This window comes from Myxocyprinus asiaticus, chromosome 35, assembly GCF_019703515.2.
Source record: "Myxocyprinus asiaticus isolate MX2 ecotype Aquarium Trade chromosome 35, UBuf_Myxa_2, whole genome shotgun sequence".
In the NCBI taxonomy this organism is placed as follows: Eukaryota; Metazoa; Chordata; class Actinopteri; order Cypriniformes; family Catostomidae; genus Myxocyprinus; species Myxocyprinus asiaticus.
In genome coordinates, this window is record NC_059378.1 from 4,470,773 (window position 1) to 4,492,298 (window position 21,526).

General features: G+C 37.3%; 1 protein-coding gene across 1 annotated transcript in view; it reads left to right on the forward strand.

The window, feature by feature from the left end:
- The first annotated feature begins 1,631 nt into the window (after window positions 1–1,631).
- Window positions 1,632–21,526, forward strand: part of LOC127426169 (rho guanine nucleotide exchange factor 10-like protein) — a 211,383-nt gene continuing 191,488 nt past the window's right edge. Inside the window, exons 1-4 of the mRNA XM_051672771.1 lie at window positions 1,632–1,916; window positions 14,825–15,109; window positions 15,507–15,531; window positions 21,191–21,351. Coding sequence (XP_051528731.1) covers window positions 14,830–15,109; window positions 15,507–15,531; window positions 21,191–21,351 — 466 coding nt within the window. The 5' untranslated portion in view covers window positions 1,632–1,916; window positions 14,825–14,829. The remainder of the gene's footprint in view (window positions 1,917–14,824; window positions 15,110–15,506; window positions 15,532–21,190; window positions 21,352–21,526) is intronic.

Below are 21,526 nucleotides of genomic sequence, written 5' to 3' on the forward strand. Positions count from 1 at the left end.
GTGTAGTAATCAGATGATTAGAAATCTTTTTGAAAATATTTCAACCCCTTCATTTAAATTTATGTGGGTAAACATGTTTCCTTCCTGTGTGGGAGAGTATTTAGGGAGTTTTTAATCGTTACTGTATTTCAAATAAAACTGAAGAGGTATCCTTTAAGATTGCTCACAGAGTATATCCTGTGAGAGAGACATTAAAACTATTTAATCTGGACATAGATTGTATTATTTTCCAATTTGTTTTATTTTTTTATGTCCTTTGTCAACTTCCTTTTGGCATGAAATGTCTCAATTTCTGAGTTTGAAAATGAAAGTTAATATAGTCCTCAACATTTCAATAGTTTTACTTCATTGTTATGAATATGATATTTTAAAAAGAAAAAATCTACATTACCAATTTGTTTTTGTTACTCTGTAAATATTATATTCATCAGAATATTGGAGTTATTTAAAACCCAATTTTTCACATTTCTAAAAAAGCCCTTGTTAGTTATTTTGAGTCTATAAAATGTTTAAAATAAATAGATACATTAATTAATTAACAAGAAAGCAGAGAAGACTATGTGTATGTTTGATGAATTTGATATATGTTTATGATGCCCTATTATTAATTTTTTTAATTTTAGTTTGTATTTATACTTTCTGTGTTGAAGGTCTGTGCGTATGACATTGAATTGTCTTGAAATGTTATAAAAGAGTCAGTAGCTGCCATGAGCAAAAAAAACTTTTATAGGCTCTTAGCCTGCTACTCAGATGACTGCGGTAATTTTCCAATTGCCTTAACAGAAATAACTTAAAGCCAACAAAGTATCCAAAGAGTCTTGCCTGTTTCACATATTATACACTGAATACAAAGTGAAATTAAAGACATAGGGAAAACATATTGAAATAATTAGTCTCCAATAGGGTTCACAATCTCTTTTATTATTACCTCTAATTCTCAAATGTTTGCAGAATTCTTTAGGAAATATAGGAAACATCCAGAAAGGGTATTCATGTTGTGTTTTGAGGGGTCAGGTGGACTTTAGAAAAGGTGTCTTGCACCACTGCACTTTAACAATGGTGAACAATGAGTGAGAATGAATGCAAGCCCTCACATTGAAATGTCCTGTGTATTGCCAGATCCCCATTGTCTTAATGACTACAAGTAATAAAGACGATTTCTTATGGTAACTGAAAGAATTGTCAGTTGTGGCATGCAATAAGGTTACTGCCTAAAAAAAATCAGGATTACATAGGGGTAGGTGGTGTCTGCAGCCTGCAGACATTGACAAAAATCAATTAAAGTGATACTTCTCTAATGCCATTGTGTTCTGCAGAGTTTGCACAGTTTTGAATGAATGATCACTCATTTAGCTAATACTATTTATTCCACTTCTGGTCAGCTTTTACATGGTTTAATCCCTCTCTCTTACTCTTTCTCTCTCCCTCACTCTCCAGCCTTGTCCTTGTAAAATGTTTTCTTTAGCCCTCTAAGCCCTGCCTCTTGGTCATCTAACCTAACTTAATTGGCCGACAAGTCTGCCAGCAGCTCAGCCATTGGTGGAGCTTAAGAGCCATTATGCTTGTTCTGTCGGGCTGTAACTCTCCAACAGCACGGAAGGGAAGGAGAGAGAGAGAGGGAGAGAGAAAGGGAGTGACAGAGGCCAAGGGAAGAGGGGAGCACATTCAGCCTACGAGAACGAGGGAGTAAAGAGGAATTTGCTGGTTGTGGGAAAGTAAACAGCACAGGGTATTTGCTGTCTTCTCAGAGGCCTCAGCTCAGCAGCTAGAGGAGCTGGTGTATAAACAGAGGATGAGGATGTGTTCAAGGAGGCAGCTGATTTCATAGCAGGAAGTGCATGGGAGGTTGTTGGGATTAAAGTCCCTCTTGGGAGGTGCTGAAGCTTTCCTGTGGAAGTACTAGTGAGGACAAAAAGGTGAGTTGTAGCTGTTTATTGGCCTATTAATCTCACTTTTTGAGATGCACACACACTAACACTCTGAGTTTGCTTGCCATTTATTCAACAAAGGCAGGGGCACCATGAAAAGGGGTCTTTTCTCTGGAGTGGGGGGTAGGAGGAGAGGGAAGTGAAGAGGAGGCTGCTCTGTGTGGGCTTGTGGACTCTCCCGAATTTCTGCAGCTCATTGCGAACAGAGGGGTCTTACAGATGTCCCTAAACCCCAAAGAGAAACTCTTAAAGACAATTAACCCAGTGCTGACCAGCAGAACTTCTGCCACAGTACTGTAAGCATCCACCTCAGATCTCCTCTTGTGATGTTGAATTCTCAAACTCCATGAAGTACAGTAACACCACATCTGAGAAAGTAGAGTCAGCTCTTTATGGACTAATTCCAGCCTAAGATCTGTGTGGTACTGAGGGGGTCTTTCAACCCTGGCACTTTCTAATCTGCATCTTTGACAACACTCTACCCTTTCCTTTTCTCTTTATGAAAATTCATCATCAGTAGCTGGGTTTCAATCCATGCATTTGTATGCAGATTTTGGGATATCTCTTTCACTCCCAGATATAAGGCGTCTACAGCTGAACTCAATCAAACATGAAGTTTGTCAGATCATTTTGTCTATATGCTCTAGTTATTTATTACATTTTTTAAAAGATCCACAGTGGCTTTAACTTCCAGATTAAGGTCCCACATAGTCCCAAAAGTTATGATATTTTGTTCTCTTAAACACATGGGATGGAAACGCTGCTTTATGCGCAAATTGTTTTTGCGATGTTCCGATTTTTTTTGCATAACTTAAATAAGTATTTTGGATGGAAACATTACTATTTACAGTCCATGCATGTCCAAGAGAGAGCTTCAGTACCAATTCACCCTGTTAGTGGTCTCTCAACCCTTTATATCCAATCATACATAGCTGGATTGTGGGCCCTTTGGGATGAGAGAGGAGAGAGTTTGTATAGGCAGGTGTATGATCATGGGGCCTTCTGGAATATATGACACTGGATATTGCATCAGGAGTACCTCTAGAACAAGTTTAAAGGTTCTTGCCCAATACCCTGAGGCATGTGTGTCAGGAATCAACAGAGGCAGGAGCCAAATGCAGAGAGAAAAATGGAATTTATTTAACCAAAGACAGAACCAAACAGACACGGAATCAGGACCAACCGGAACCGAACAGGACTGAAACTAGGAAAAACCAGACTGACTTACACATGAAACAAAATGAACTCACACTAAACAGCACACACGAGGAGACTAAAATAGGGAAATAAGTCAAACAGGTGAACAAGCAGGGCAGATGTGACTAATTAACTAATAATAAGCAAACAAGGAGGTGGGGTATGACACAAGACAGAGAGACACGAGGCAAAACAGAAACAAAACAAAGCCACGTGCTGTCACAAAAACGTAGACACCTGAATGGCACGAGCACATATCGCCAAGACAATAGGCAACATGTGCACATACAAACCAACAGATAAGATGAGAGAATGCACGGCAAAGCTAACAAATCAATGCCATGCATTCTCACACTAGACAAAGCCTGAGCGTACATCATGAGGCAAACACCACGCAATACACGTAACAGGCGACAAAACGAGACAGGACCCCTGTGTGAGAGTTCAGCCACACACAAACCTGACACCTCAGACTGAAGTGACCGAACCTCAGCACAATGTGAAGACAGCTCACTACCCTGGCACGCAGTGCATAGCGTGGGCAACGCGTTCCTGTGGTCGCGAGAGACAGACACAGATTATTGAAGCGAGTGCATCCCACTAAGGTGACATAAGTGCAGTGCGCTCCTGCCAGTACAAGACAAGACATGGAACATGAGTGTCCGGATCTCGACACCAAAACCAAAACCGAACCAGACAGGGATGTTAGGATCCAGACACTATGCTCCGGACATGAGACACGAGACCGACCAAAGAGCGCACAGCAGGGAAACCACAACCGAAGCCGTGCGCTCACACAAAGACAGAAGACAAAACACAAGACAGACACAGAACAATGATGGCATGACCTTGTCACACAAAAACCAGACTGACTGAGTGACAGGATCGTGACAGTGTGATTAACTCCCACTCAGAAAGGCCTCAGAGTGTGAAAGGTGTTGTTAAGTCTTTTATGGATAGCCTTCTTGCCTTTTGGAGAACACATTACACAACAGCCTGAGAAAAATTAAACACTTTATGCCAGTTGTTTAGCAAATGAGTGAAAGAGGAGAACATGGGCCTCTGACACAGCTTGTGGTTTCTACTTGATTATTTCAATACTCATAAAGGCAGAATGGAACAGGTCTTTAGAAAATGTGCAGGCAAGACCACATCATGCTTTGAAGGTTTGAGGATGTGAATGAACAATGACCTGTTATATGACTCTCTTTGTTGTTATACTTTGTTTTGGTATCACTATTACTAGGTGGCCCACTGTATAGTCATTTACAGTCATCAGGCAATAGAGCGCAACATTCGCGTTACAGAAGTAAAAATCCCATTTTTTTTTTTCCATAGGGGAATTGATTCTTAACAATAACTTGTTAACATTTTAAGGTAGACCTACAGTGAGCTTCGAGTTTGTAAATCGATGGTATATGTTTCTGTTGAAGACAAAATCTGCATTATTTCATCTCTTTATTATTTTTTAAAAACGACCACCCAATTCTATGACACACTGTGAATTGATGTGATCGAGTCGGTTAATCTACACTCTCAAACTACTCATACATTTGTTTATACACTCACTGAGTACTTTATTAGGAACACTATGGTCCTAATAAAGTTCCCGATGTGGTCTTCTGCAGTTGTAGCACATCCGCCTCAAGGTTCGACATGTTGTGCATTCTGAGATGCTATTCTGCTCACTACAATTGTACTGAGTGGTTATATGAGTTACCGTAGCCTTTCTGTCAGCTCGAACTAGTCTGTCTCCATTGATCTCTCTCATCAACAAGGCTTTTCCATCCACAGAACTCCCGCTCACGGGATGTTTCGTGTTTTTGGCACCATTCTGAATAAATTCTAGAGACCGTTGTGCGTGAAAATCCCAGGAGATCAGCAGTTACAGAAATACTCAAACCAGCCTGTCTGGCAACAGCAATAATAATGCCACGGTCGAAATCACTGAGATCCATTTTTTTTCCCACATTCTGATGGTTGATGTTATCATTAACTGAAGCACCTGACCCGTATTCGCATGATTGTATGCATTGCACTGCTGACAAATGATCAGCTGATTAGATAATCGCATGAATAAGTAGATGTCCAGGTGTTCCTAATAAAGTGCTCAGTGAGTGTATCTAAATACTTTGCAATAAAATTAAAATATTTAATTCTGTAATTATAATCAACAACTTAAAATCAATTGTTTGGTAAATTTCCAGCATTTCCAAAGCTGTATTTTTGTCCTAGCTGTGACAAGACATTTTGTTGTTTGCTTGGTTTATAGCCTGGCCCACAGTCAAATCTCATTAGTCCAAAATCCAACACCATGTAGACCATTTCAAAGTGTTGCTTGAACACTTCCAGCTATTGTCAAACTCATTCAAAACAACAGCGTGAAATGCTGCATTCATAGTGACTTTAACACTTTTAATGCTAGATATGGTTGTCATAAAATGTTATTATTAAAATTTGGACCATGATTGTCCGGTGGCTGGATGGATGTCCCTGGATGCCTGGAGCTAACAGAAATGAAAGTATTTAGATCTCCGAAAAAGAAATCACAAATGGGCACATAAACTGCAGTAGTGAATCGAGACTGCTGGATATGTGCATCGTATCTCTGGTAGGTGAACAAAAATTTTGCCAACTATATTTAAGTTTTATAGATATTGTTTAGCTGGCTAGTTAAGTCAGAGTATTTCTTCACGGCTCTATAAGTGACTATAGATCACTCCCAATATAATGAATGGCACTTCGCAAGTCATTTACATTTTGTCATTTAGCAGACACTTTTTATCTAAAGCGACTTAAAAATGAGGACTGTATCAAGTAATTTGTCATACAAAAGTCAACAATATCTGCAGCATCCAACTGCCAAGTTCCCAGAGTGGCTAGAGTAGTATAGAAGCTAGCGCAGAAGAAAGATACAGACTAGGAAAGGGGATTTTTAATTATATATATATATATATATATATATATATATATATATATATATATATATATATATATATATATACTTTACCTTGTCTGCAAGTCACACGCTTGCAGCATTAACAGATTCATTGATTATACTGTGATAGGAGCGTTCCAATATTCCTGACCTTGTCGCTTAGGAAAAAATTATGAGCATCTAAACTATGAAACACTTTCATCACCTATCTCGCGTAGATGCGCTCAATATCAACAACATGTCTGGATGAGTCACTTCAGGTAAATGTTTGATGTTCTTTAAGAAAAAGAGCTTTATTTAAAGATCCGCTAATGACACCTCATTGTTTATTTTCTTATTTGTTCTGTTTTAGTTATTATATCAGTCTTTTAGTGTGTGTGTGTGTGTGTGTAAATGCATTACACATATCTATACACATCTCATAAATAATGCATTTTTGCATGTCTGTGCTCTGCAGAAGCAGCCAGTGCTGAGATGGCACATCTTTGAGTATGTGCGTTTGTGACAATAGAGGACATACAGAGGCGTGTGCACAATTGTCCCACTGTTTAACCACAAGGGTAAAGTGCTGTTTCCATGGAGCCTGCCATTAAATGACAATGCTCTGACATTCCTTTCCTTGATGAAGTCTGTATATACAACCCATACCTTTTGTCTGTATCCAAAACTTGCATAACAGCTTGCCCAATGGAAACACAGTTGCAAGAAAAATTAGAGTATGTGAACTCTTGGATTTACCTAGATTTCTGTATAAAATGGTCATAACATTTTATCTGATATTGAACTTAGCCACAATACACAAAGTCTGCTTAAAACAAACAAAACAATGGGAATACATATTCATACGGTATACACCGGTGGCCAGAAATTTGGAATAATGTACAGATTTTGCTCTTATGGAAAGAAATTGGTACTTTTATTCACCAAAGTGGCATTCAACTGATCACAATGTATAGTCAGGACATTAATAATGTGAAAAATTACTATTACAATTTGAAAAAAAATTCAGAATGTCTTAAACTACTTCAAAGAGTTCTCATCAAAAAATCCTCCACGTGCAGCAATGACAGATTTGCAGATCCTTGGCATTCTAGCTGTCAGTTTGTCCGGATACTCAGGTGACATTTCACCCCACGCTTCCTGTAGCACTTGCCATAGATGTGGCTGTCTTGTTGGGCACTTCTCACGCTCAATGGGGTTAAGATCCATAACATCTTTGTTTCTTTGCCCACTCGAACCTTTTCTTTTTGTTTTTCTGTTTCAAAAGTGGCTTTTTCTTTGCAGTTCTTCCCATAAGGCCTGCACCCCTGAGTCTTCTCTTTACTGTTGTACATGAAACTGGTGTTGAGCGGGTAGAATTCAATGAAGCTGTCAGCTGAGGACATGTGAGGCGTCTATTTCTCAAACTAGAGTCTCTGATGTACTTATCCTCTTGTTTAGTTGTACATCTGGGCCTTCCACATCTCTTTATGTCCTTGTTAGAGCCAGTTGTCCTTTGTCTTTGAAGACTGTAGTGTACACCTTTGTATGAAATCTTCAGTTTTTTGGCAATTTCAAGCATTGTCTAGCCTTCATTCCTCAAAACAATTATTGACTGATGAGTTTCTAGAGAAAGCAGTTTCTTTTTTGCCATTTATGACCTTAAGACATGCCATTCTATTGCATACTGTGGCAACTCAAAAACAAACACAATGTTAAGCATCATTTAACAAACCAAATAGCTTTCAGCAGTGTTTGATATAATGGCAAGTGATTTTCTAGTACCAAATGAGCAATTTAGCATGATTCAGCACTCAAGGATAAGGTGTTGGAGTGATGGCTGCTGTCTAGATTTGATAAAAAATGACTTTTTCAAATAATGATGGTGCTGTTTTTTTACATCAGTAATGTCCTGACTATACTTTGTGATCAGTTGAATGATTTGGTGAATTAAAGTACCAGTTTCCTTCCTAAACAGTGTAGGTTTACATGTTTTTTTTTTTTTTTTTTTTTTGCTGCTGCTGTATACACTTGCAACAACTGCACTGGGCCTTTTTTGCTTTCGAAAACCAACACATGCTGTAGTAATACAATTTTTTCACACGCTCTAAGATTTTGCAATGGACTCAGACAGCCTAAGTACATGCCGCAGTCTAAAACCCTGTGGGTAAGGATAATGTCATCACTCGTTTATGAATCACACCCACCATATCTCAGAGCTGTCGAAAGATATCTCTGGCAATTTCATGAGACGGACACTTGGGACACAGATAAGAAGCAGAAAAAGAAGTTTCCTTCTTGTGTAGACACACTCATCCTTTTTGGAAGATTTAAGGGAAGAAATTACCCTGCTAAAAAGACCAGCTCAAGTAACGTGCAATTCCAGTGCTGGTTTAGGGTGTTTTGTGCAGGTCTAGCTGGTGGACCAGCATAACCAGCAGAGTGTAACTGCAGAGAGTTAAAATAATTTCTCCTATCCCAGCTTAATATGTAGAGACAAAAATAAGTTAGCCATTTGAAGGTAAATTTTCTCGAAAACTGTAAACACTGTGTCCCTATAAAAATTCCTATGAGCGACCTGTCTAGCCCGACACAACAACATAGACAATGGCGTGCACTGGGAGCAGGACTATCTGTTTGTTTGATAAATGACAGAAGGGGATGTATTAGGCACACTCTTTGAAAACAATGTTTACTTATAAAATTCCATTTGTTGGTGCAAGTGGCGCAGAAATTACACAGTTCAGATTTAAGCTAGTCAAAAAGCTTTGTCAGAAAACCAGCACACCAGCATGTTGTGGACCAGCATTCAAAACACAGCATATTTTGGTCACCAACTATGCTCATAGGTGAATTACGGACAGGGCCAATAGCCCATCAACTTAAAAAAAAAAAAAAAAATATATATATATATATATATATATATATATATATATATATATATATATATATATATATATATATATATATATATATATATATATGCTTAAATATGTGGGCCACTTCAATAGGGCCCTGTGAATATCAGGGCCCCTAGCCATCTTATAGGGCCCCTTTGCCTCCTTGTTTCTAATTAAAAACATTTGAGCCATTCTTTAACAGCACTCAAACCATATTTGATACATGACTTATAAAGCCTCTACATCATCAACATGATCAAAACTTTGCTGAAAAACTTGTATGCAATGCACTAGATATCTACTGCCACCTGGGGAAAGTTTCTGTGCTCTTCTGGAAGTAGAAGACCTTGTAATTTCATTTCCAAAATGGCTGCCTTCGTGTTGTGATGCACTAATCTCTTTGATGTAAAATCTTTTCTGATTTTGATAGAGTAAAATTAACAGTAACGTTTATATTGTTACTGATATTTTGAATTGAGAATTTACTGAATTGAAGCAACATGTGCTAACTTTTTTGTACATTATTTAATAGAACAATCATGTTGAAAATGTGATACAACAGGGTTTTGAGGTATATCTCTTAATCATCATTACATTACATCCATCCCGACCACAATAAAAATAATAAAAAAATACATATAAAAAAAAATAAATGAGCTTTGAAAATACTGACATAAAATTTTATAAGATATATTTAAAGTGTGGACAGCTAGTTGCTTTACATATGCAGCTTGCTCTGTCATTATAAAGATTTCACGGTTTTATATTACATGCTATTATAATGCCATTTACTATAACCTCTTGAGACAGCAAACTTCAATATAGTTTTTGGTATATAAAAAAACATGCTAAAAATTTATTTATTAAAAAAACATAATATTGTATTCGATGTACTGAATTGTAATGCTATACATTTCTATAGAGCAAGGAGAGGAAATTATCATGGCCAAATGCACTAATATTTGGTATCACTGAAAATCCCAGGGTGTTCTCTAAACATGCTATATCTGCATGTTTTCCCTACATTACAAACAAATAACTTGGCTTAGGTTGTTGGGGAAAATAACATATTGATATTTTATTTTCACACTCAAGTGTGTGGAAACGTATTGATTAAACTAGATACGTAAAGTTTGTTGAGACATACAATTATCTTGGTTTGACAAAACCCTTGTTTGAAAGTTTTGAATAGTTTTAAACGCTTGAAGTTAGACATTATTACAGGTCTTACAGTCGGAAAAAAGGCATGAGCATTCCAAAACAAAGTCAGCTCATTTGAACATTCTGTCAATGTAATGTAGTCTTGGGGATTTGTGGCCACTCTGAAAGCAAAAATTGTCCCTTTGCAGGGCACTTGGTTGGGAGTAATAATAATGGTAACCAAGCTGTAGGGTCGTTCCAAACAGAATTTCCAATCAAGTAAAATGACCACTATTTTTGAGCCCCACACTTTTCAGCCCTCCAAAGCTCTCACAGTGGAGGGTGAAGTCTTTGAAGGGTAGAGGGATGATCAATTCTGAACTGAACGCACCCCATAATTCAGATGAGTAAGAATAGATACTGCAGCGCAAGCCCAGAACTGCCTAAATTCTTTGCAGAGTTTGTTGGATGTAGCTTTAAAAAGTGAAAGTTAGTAATATACAGTTCCATCAACTAGCCTTTAAACATAAGCAATAAAGCAGTGTGTATATTTGAAAGAATCTATTTTTTTTATATATACACACAATGGTATAATCAGATTTTAGTTGTTATGACAGGTATTTTTAATTTATTTGGCGCTGTTACATTTATGATCAAAATGTTTCATTGTGTACACTGCATTGCAATCCTCTACAGATACTGTACATGATTGGAGATCATTTTAATCACATTTTAGCTTTTTAAAAATGTACAAATTCTTCATTCTAGCAATAATATGATGTCAGGAAATCGCATATGGTATCATGATGATGCCACTGTGTAAAATTTCATGTCAGCTACAGATTTACAACAAAAAAAGATTCACAAGATTGGAACATAAAAATGAAAATAGAATTACACATTTAACTTGTACTATGAAAAAAACTGCCTTAGCTGTCCATTGTGACCTGCATGATTTACCTCAGTTGGCATCAACAAATTATTATTACTAATTTATACTAATACTATTACATTAGGTTTATGGAGTAGGGCTCTGCATGGGTTTCACCAAACCCATCCTTAGATGCTGTAGGAACCTATTTGTTAAATTCTTTAATATTTAAGGTGTTTGATGAAGTTTCATAATGTATTATTGTTCCTTTAAATATATGCAAGTTTACACATTTATCACACATTTTGTTACATGTTTTTGTATTCATAATTTGAGTTTATATTGATATGTATAACAAGCGCTAACATTGTATACTGTCTCTTTAAGAACAGCACCTGCTCATCCAGATCTAGTGTTTCAGTTGAGTGTTTTTTTTTTTTTTTTTTTTTTAAACACATCTGCCCTATGTGTGATTAGAAATAATCTGACTGTAAATAACAGAAAGAGTATATATATATATATATAAAAGAGACTTAAATCAATGAAAATGTATTTCGTGCATCTCAACATTCAAATATAATTAAATCTAAAAGGTAATTGGCCCAGGGGGGCCCTAAAAGAAAATTGGCCCCAGGGCCCTCACTGGTCATAATCCACAGCTAGTTTTTTTTCAGCAGGATATTCCTCTTAAATTTTAATAATTGTTTTTGGTGAGAGGGCATATGGTCGAAATGAGCAAAATGGCCAAAACAACTCACTTTCATCATCTTCTAAACATTTAAAATAAAATTAAAATGTAACTGGTGATTCTTATTGGTGCTGGACTGTTTTCTTGCTCCCGTCTCCGTAATAAGCGATGTAAAAACGACCAATATGAGCATTCCAGACAGAGAACAACAACCATTTTGTAACGATGTTGTCAACAGGCAGACGAAGACGTGATGAACCCAAGTGCAGTTTTATTTACAAACATGGAATCCCTATGCTATGCTATGCTATGCTATGCTATGCTTGGCTTGGCTTGGCTTGGCTTGGCTTGGCTTGGCTTGGCTTGGCTTGGCTTGGCTCGGCACGGCCCTGACAATGGGGAACATGAGGGCTTATATACAAGGACATGGGAAACAAGTAAACAAGACAACCAATCACAAGACTAAATTAATAAACAAGATAACAAGACTAAATGAACTTAAACCAATGAAAAGACAAGACTAATAACAAAGTAATCAAACAAAGAACCAATGAAAACAAGACACATGAACAGGCGAAACACATGACAAGATCACATGAGGGAACAGGAAATCACATGACATGAACAGGAACTAAACTTGAAAGTAAAAGACATGAAAAACATGAACCAAAACACTAACGTGACACATTTTAGTTCAGGCTTAATTTGTTCAGTTTTTGGCTGTCATAATAACACAAAGTAGTTAATAATATCAATGTAACTCACCTCGGTTCATAGCTTCACGTCATTCACCCACTTCTTAAACTTTGACACGACTCTGTGAAGTATTGGCACTATGGAGCCACGTGGTTTTTACAAATTTAATACAGTATACATTATCCACTAAGAACATAAAACAGGCTTCCATTATGAATTGTGGAACGCTTCTGTGTTCAGAAAAAAGGGTTGATAGCAAACATTGCCCTTTCAAAGTTCGACACCCATGCTCTGTGTGTACTGCATTAGTCAAGGCCAGTCTGCATCAATACTAATCAATGTCACCCATCATGCACTATGATTCCATGAGTAAATTACTTTATGGCCTGCTTTATAAAATTGCTAGTGTAAACATGTTTGGTGTGTGTGCTAATTTAGAAGTCATTCAGACAATTTTTATATTCCTCTGCAGTATGTCGAGCCTTGTTGATAGCACATGTTATACAGTGCTATCAGAAATGGATGAAATATTGGACCAAGACTTTTTTTAATCCACTAGTGCTTGGTCCCACCACTTCACACACAACATACCACTGACCTTTTGACCTGTGATCTAACAAATAGCCAGACATTCCTCAGTGACGAATACAGAAACAATACTTTGTGAGTTTGTCCCAAGGTCTGATCACAACAGTGCCATTGGGTGTGGTGTAACATGAAGTGGGCTGACTGGAGAAACTGTTTGTGGTCCACTGTAAGTGACACAAAGCCTTGGACACAATAGTCTTCTTAGAATGTATACAAATGAATTGGGTTTCAGACAGACATAATATAGTGGCATGTTCTGGCCAGTTGTATTGGTTCTATGCCTTCCATTAGCATCATCGTAGCTGATTCTGCTCTTATTACAAAGACAAAGACAAAAATGATCATCTTGACTCATCATGATCATCTCAACACCCTCAGCTAGCTTGCCTTGGGAAAGACCTGGGGTAAATAGAGTTTTCAATGAATCCAACATTAATGTGTGTATACTGATCTCGCTCTTTAGGTTTGGGTCAATATGGTGAAAGTAATTATGGAGACTTTCATTATTATGGTCTTTTTATTAAGCAAGTCAAATTCTTATAGTCCTTTTAAATCTTCCATTGCAAACATGGATTTTGTATCATGAGACAAATTGAAAAAAACATCAATAGGTAATAAATATTCTGGCTTGTAAAATCTGTCAGGTTGCAACATCATTTGTTTTCTGCAAATTCAATTACTTATTACTTGGAATCTACTCTCTTATCCCTGATGTAGTTTTGTTAAGAACCAGTAATTCCTGCACTGTGTCACCCACAATCAGCCTGTTGTGTACTGTGATGTAATTTACCAAGAGGGAGTAACAATAAACTCATCACTGCATGAAATGTGCCAGTAAAGCAAACATTTGTGAGCTCATCAAAATGCAAAGCACACGTGGAGTGCAGGAATATTTTGTTTAAATGGTGAAATTCAGGCTCAGTTAATGAAATGGTTTCCTCTCACAGTGAAAATGAACAAGGAGAGTTTAATATACTAAATATGGTGCTATAGGAGGGGGAGTTAAAGCTATAAAATTATTGCTAAATTCCAAAGCAGGCCTGGGAGGATAATATTTATATTTTGGAGACACTGAAGCCTATTGTGTCAGTGTGTCATTTATATTCTTTTGAACCATTTTTTTTTAAAATTTATTTATTTTACTATTTTGAGGCAGAAAAGATTATTAATCAGTTCACTCACAAGAACCTCAACCAGGCACAATCTCAAAATGATTCAATTTTGTGAACCCACACGGCACAGGCATAATCAATGTAGAGAAGTTCCACCAACAAAAATATTAATTTTGAAAAGCAAAACATTAATTGTCAGCAGAGATGTGCTTCAATGTGTTTCATATGTGCTGTGTCTTGCAGGTTTGCTATCTCCACATGTAACTGTTTGACCTGTTGCTAATATACAGTATGTGTACATTTTTGCAATTCAACTGTTAATGGTTATTAAAAATAATTGCATTTCTCAAGATACAGGAATCTTGTAGCACTTGTTTTATATAAATATTTTTTATTATGAATACTAACCTATTCCAACACAAAAACACCTGAGAAAATCATTTTAATTTCTTTAAAACCAATCATAGTACTTAAAACATCAAAGTGCCTAAGAGGGTACACTGTTCGAATACAAATACAGTGCTAGATGAGGTCAAGGGAAAAGTGCAGACAAAACCCAGCACGTATACATCGGTAGTGTTATTAGTAGAATAATTAAAGCATTGGGGTTATGTTAGTGGACAAAGATGTGGTTTGGTATTTATTAAAGCAACAACTATACTGGGCCATCACTTCTGTTGTAGCATTCCTCATTTAAAGCCATTTTTGTCAGCAACAAAATGCTGCTACCTTCAAATGTATTTACATAGCATGACACACTGAATAACATTTGACTCCTGTTTTACAGAGCCTATGTCTACAGCTTCATCTCATCAGCAGCAGGAGGGAAATGTGGAGGAAGAGGAAAAAAAACAGGGGGAGAAATTTGAAGATATTAATGTGGAAGTTGGCCAACAAAAGGCCAGAACTGCATCCGGAGAAAATGAGAATACAGCAGACTCAGTCAAACACATTGAGTTTCAGACACATTCATCCAAATTGGAAGTGACTCTGGAAAAAGATGCAGATTCATCCCAAGGCATTATTACTGGTTACACTGCTAGCCAGGAGTGTACCAGTAGTCATATTACAAGTAAGTTGTTAAGTCATTTCCATGCATTTTACTTAGTCATTTGAAATTTTAAGTTCATTAAATTACCTTCAAGTTAACATTTTACTGCTTAAAATACAACCACTATTTACATTGCCAAAGAGTTCACCACTTTTACATAACTCCCATTGCTTCTGTTGTTGTAGCTTTAGGACAAACGCTTTAGGCTGGAGTACAAACAATAGTGGGCTGGAAGAGAAATCTTAGTGGTGTAGACCAAGAGCTAGTGGGGACATAGAACTGACAAAATTATCTCCTGATGAATATGAATCTAAAGTTAACTATCCTTAAAATGTTGTACACTTTAGTTGTGTGAAGCTTTGCTCTTAAAGTTTGCACTGTATCCTACATTGCTTAACACTTTTCACTTCCTTTGCAGGTGAGCCATCAACCAACAATAAAAGGCAAGTTATAACAATTTGAATAGACTACCTACAAAAATGGAGTGCCATACTTATTGTATGACCCAATTCAAGAGCATTTCATATTGCTGCTTATAAACAAAAAGTCAGTCAAAACAAACCCACATGCTTATGACATTTATTAATTATTTCAAAAACAAGTTAAAGCAAACATTAACCAAAATAAGGAAACAACTATATCTTCATTTGTTGTACTTGTCTCAACCCGCTCTGGGATAAATGCTGGGCGTTTTGAGCAGGCCTAGGAACATTTTGTGTGGGGACAGTCTGCTAATGCAACGGTGTTGGATCCTCAAAGCCTGGTTGCACAAATTGTGAGGTAGACTCATAGCTAGAAGCAGGAGGTAGATCACTGGGCTGCTTGTAAGGTTGGGGACAGAGCTTGAATAGAAAACTGGAACTAGACTGGCCTGGCATGGCAGTGGACTGGTATCCAGGTTGTGAAATAGACTCATAACTTGATTGCGCTTGGGCCCCGGGCTGCACTGGCTTGGCTGGAGGACAATAGCTGGGCTGTGCTTGAAGCTGGAAGCTTGGCTGCATTTGAGGCTGGTAACTGGACTGCCATGGCATGGCAGAGGTCTGATATCCAGGCTGTGATACGGACTCATAACTGGATTGTGCTTGGTCCCTGAGCTGCTCTGGCTTGGTTGGAGGGTAGTAGCTGGGCTGTGTTTGAAGCTGGCGGCAGGGATGAATTTGAGGCTGGTAGCTGGGCCGTGGCAGTTGGTCCAGAGACTGGTCACTGGGCTTTGATATGGAATCATAACTAGACTGTACTGGCTTAGCAAGAAGTAGGTAACTTGGTTGTACCAAGTGGGAAAGAGGCTGTCAACTGAGAGGCATTTTGGATTGGTAGCTTGGCTTTTCAGGCCTAGCTAAAGGTTGCTGTTGCTGACTGCTTGACTGTGCCTGAGATTTATTGCTGGTCTGCACAAGGTTTTGGAAAGGGAGCTGTGCTGGCTTAAGGACAGAATCATTGATTTGCTGCAATGGCATCAAGACCAAGGAAGAACTCATGGCCTCAGAACCTAGAACACTTGCTGACTGACTTAAACTGTATCCTAACATGCCTGTACTTATTGCACTGCCCACTGAACCATAAACAAGCTTACCACTACCAGAACCATGAAACTGCATTCTAGTGTCAAAATCAGAAGGCCTACATACATTTGGCACTGGACCAAAACTAGTTTAAGAAAAACTAATTTGAGGACTACTACCATGCCCACCATTAACTTGCACAGAACTATAAACTATATTCTTAGGACTTAAGGGCCTTATGGGTTGTGGAACATCTTCATGGCCAGACCAGCTATAGAAACTTTGTAGTTTGACATTAGGCTCGTTTGAGATGAGCAAGCTCTGTGCAGAACTTATCACAGGTGATCACCAGCAGGTGCATGTCGGTTAGAAATCTGTCCGACTTGCTGTGATGTCATGACGTAATATATGTCAAAAAATATCCCGCCAGAGCGAGGCGGCTGCAGTTATAGCAGCCAGGTGGCACAATTGCTTTTTCCAAGCGGCGCGAACTGCAAGCATGATGGGAAATTACTTGCTGATGACACGGCTTAATGCTCATTGGCTTTAACAACCATGATGTTTTGTTCTCTTTTAAAAGGTTTGATTGTTTATCTCTTATATCATGCTTTTATGTGTATAAATGATATGAGAGTAGTATGGGATATGTGATTGGTATCATTTCTGAAAAATCTAAAATACATGTCTTTATTAAACTAAACATCTATGGAAAGACACATCTTATGGGGGGAATTAAATAACAGGTACATTGAGTGTCTTGTTCATCATTTATTTTAAAAGGAACAGAATTTAAATTGCACATGACAACAAAGCACATGAACATGAATCACGCGATATCTGCCTTTGATCGCAAAGGTGTCTGATCCACTATGAGGAGTGAGAACCGTCTGATTTGACAGCACTTATTCCACTCCTCCCCTGACTGCAGCCGCCTACTCTCATCTACTTTCAAGGTGAGGCATTTGGCATCTCAAATGAGCCTATTATCCTGCAAGAGACCAGCCTATGGGGCCACAGCAGGATAACCTCAATTGCTGATAGAGGTATAGCTAGCAACTAGAACAAGACAAGTGAGTCATACAAGTATTAACAATTACATTACATAATCTGGCTAAATAAATACTTACCACTTCCAATACTTTCATGAACATACACACACACAAAAAATTGCCAAAGAAAAGCTGCAAAACACACACTAGACTTTAGTACCTGATAGAAAAAAAAAATCAGCAAGCAAAAACAACAAACCAAACACAACTCAATGAGCATACCTTAAAATTATCATTATGTTATCATCCATATTAATCCATATCCCTTAATCGTACTATTAAAATTCAATAAGAAAAGCTATTTCCCACAACATGTGATGGTGGTATTGAACTGCTGGTCTTTTTGTAGTCCATGCAATTACCTCTCACCAATAGTTTACTAGATAACATTCTCAAACCAATCAGTTGTCACGGAAACCTGCAATAGACCATTATTAGTTTCATGTCACCATTCTCTTAGCAGACCAACTGACATTTGGTTGGTTTTGTTTATTTTTAATAATACAAATAAAAATGTAATGCTTTCATTGAGAAACATAATGCAGACATTATATATATATATATATATATATATATATATATATATATATATATATATATATATATATAAAATCTGCACAATGTCTGCATTTTTCAAATGCAAAAATACAGCTTTTGTCCTTCATTCAAATGGTTTAAAAACTAGGGTTAGGGCATGCGCTTTCAAGTCCCACTGGTGAACTACAAGTCATGCAAGTGGCCATTTTTAGTTTAGATTTGCTATGAGGAAACATGTGCCAACAGACAAATCTGGCAGGACCATTCCTGTGAGCTTTCCTGTGGTGAGAGTTGTGTTTTTTCTACCTTTGTATTCTGCTGAGTGGACATTTCCACAACTGAGATGTCAATAATGCTGCAGGTTGGAGCTATCAATAGCCTTTTCCACTGATGATGTGCATGTCAGCACTCTATAAACTAATGTGATGCATGTGTCTGGCTCAAGGTCTGACTCAGTTTGAACTGAGGGACAAAAGGATAAATCTGTAGTACTATTAATTAAGCATGCTGAATCTTTTTTTTTTTTTTTTTTACTTGGAGGATCACTTTTAGATGAATGCTGATTCTGACTTTTACTGAAGTCACAGGCTGAGATCTTATGTAAGCAGGGAAAAATGAGTGAAGTTATATACTTTTTTTGTCTGTATCAAATGTTCTTGCTTTTAACAAGGCAAACAAAACCAAGAAATATGTACCACCACTGTTAAAAGCCTACCTTAAGTAGAACCTCTACAATCTTTTTACAATTAGTTCAGAGACCACCCCCCCCAGGTCAATTAAATCACATTAGATTAGCAAAGCCTCAATTAATATTGTGCTTGCTTTGCACTAGAGAGGGGAAAAAAAACTGCACAGAGGGAAGAGGGACAGATCCTGTGTAAGGCCTGTGGAGACAACTGTTTTAGTTTGCTGCTTTTGGATCACATATCTGTTATCTTGCAGCCTGTTTGCATCTCATAAGTGCCAGGGGAAGAGGCTAGTAAATGTTTCCCATGTAACCCCCCACCTTAAATAGAAGAGAACGTGTTTAGTGGGAGTGGAAAAGCAAAAAATAAAAATAAAATAAAATAAAATAACATTGCCATATCTGCAATGAGAAGAAATGCACAGCTATCTTATGTGCATTCTGCCGCAAAACATCTGCTCTTTCCCCTAGCACCCAAACACTCATGAGATTATCTTTGACAGCCAGCCTTTGTGATTTCACTCCACAGATTTCTTCAGCACATGAAATAACCTGCAGTTAAAAGGCTGTCTGCTGTGCTTTCTATGAAGTTTCAGAGCTTGTTAGTTTTCTCTAGGCCTGTTTACTTCACTACATGTGAAGTGCATAATGCTCTTGTAATGTTAAGTAGAAACTGGGGTGAATTGATATAAGGATGTAAAGGGTTCCTATAGTTCAACTGGTAGAGCACAGTGCTAGCAAAGCCAAGATCATAGGTTTGATTCCCAGGGTACGCACAAACAGATAAAATGTATAAACTGAATACACTTTAAGTTGCTTTGGATAAAAGCGTCTTTCAAATGCATACATGCAAATGTATGATGAGTGGAGGAAACAGATGATGGCTTTGCCAACCCTGTTAAAAACTAGAGCAGACTGTGGAGATTGAATGCTGAAATACATGACCAGCACTGCTGAAACATTCTGATGCATGAAAACATAATTTTATGATCAGCAGGTTTAGGACAGCTAGAGTACAGTTTTTTTTTTTTTTTTTTTTTTTTATTAATTAATTTTTATTTATTTATTGCAAATCAGAGAAGTATTTATCTTGCACAAAAACAACTCTCAATTGACAGCATTAAAGGGCATGAACATTTTAAACTAAATTCCACTAATAACGCTAGAAAACACCTGATTTATAGCTCGGAAACATGAACCTTTGTGCTTGTTCTGCTGACTAAACATAAAAAAAATATCTTTCCAAGAAATGTCAATAAACAAGAAACTCTAGACAACATATGTTGTGGAAAATTAGGTAGCTTTATACAGTGCAAGATGGCACTAATGTGAGACCCACCTAAATATGACATAATATTAATATAAATATCAACTAAATATTGTAAATATTATTGTATATTATGAATTTATATATTGCTACAAAAAAACAAAAACAATGTAAATTCAGACTCATTTTTTTAACCGGTTCATTTAAATGAACCATCTGAATGAACCGATTCACTAAATCTATGCAGATTTCTCAAAGTTTTGTTCAAACAAAAGAAAAAGGGGACATTTCAGAAGAGCTCATTTGATTATTACCTCAGGTCCATCAGCTTTTAATCTGTGCATGCTAACAATGTTACAAAAACAGCTAGGTAGCATTATGTCACGCTATACAAAAATAAAATAGCTTGTTACTGGAAAAACAACCCTGTTTTTAAAACCGCTGAGCTACAGTCACACTGGTTAATTCAGCAATAGAGCTGTTCAGCCGTGACGTCAATTTGTAGGCGAACCCGGAAGTCTAATTCACTATGGGTTCCCATGGCGAATTCTCTTCCGGGTTTTTGGACTACAAGCTCAATAGCTCTATTCAGTCAGCAGTGTCGCTAGTTTTAGAAAGCTATTGGTCAACACTAACATACATTACATCATCTTTTTTCTTTTTTCTTTAACTTATGGGCAATATGGGTTCTCTTTAGTAGGACACAGCCGTAGATCATATGAACGTTGTAGTAAAACACAGTTAGAATAGAAAGCAGAACTGTGGATGGACATTTTATTAAATTATTCACAGATAAATTAACTCTAAATACTAACATTTTAAACACTCTACCCCCTTTCCATCTCATTTTCATTCGTATTAGATTAAATCCTCCGCACAAAACACTGTACCACTCATAGTCAAACACAAGTGGTTTTTGTGAGACTGACTATGTGGTGCTGATGGCATCTGAACTCTCCTCCCGCCCACCTCCAAGTCTCAGGACCGAGCTAATCAAAGCATGGCAATACCCTTGAGAAGTCAGCAATAATATGGCTCTATTTTTGGGGAATGTTCTAGGGATCAAGCTTCCACAGAGTTGGCTGTATCAGAGGACTTAAACGAAGAGGAAGACCAGACAGGGAATTGCACTGAGGTGAAGACAGAGAAGCAAACATGCACTTTTGAACCTAGTGTAGGAACTGAGGAAACCAGACAAAGCCCAGCACAAAATGCTGAAGGTAAGAGATAGAACTTAATGTGTGTGTGTGCGTGTATAATATACATATACAGTATATATATATATGTATGTATGTATGTACAACTATTAATATTAAAAAGAAGTATTTAAAATACACTGAATGATCCAATTGCCACAGCTACAATTTGTGGTTGCTTTAAATGTTTGATGAGATG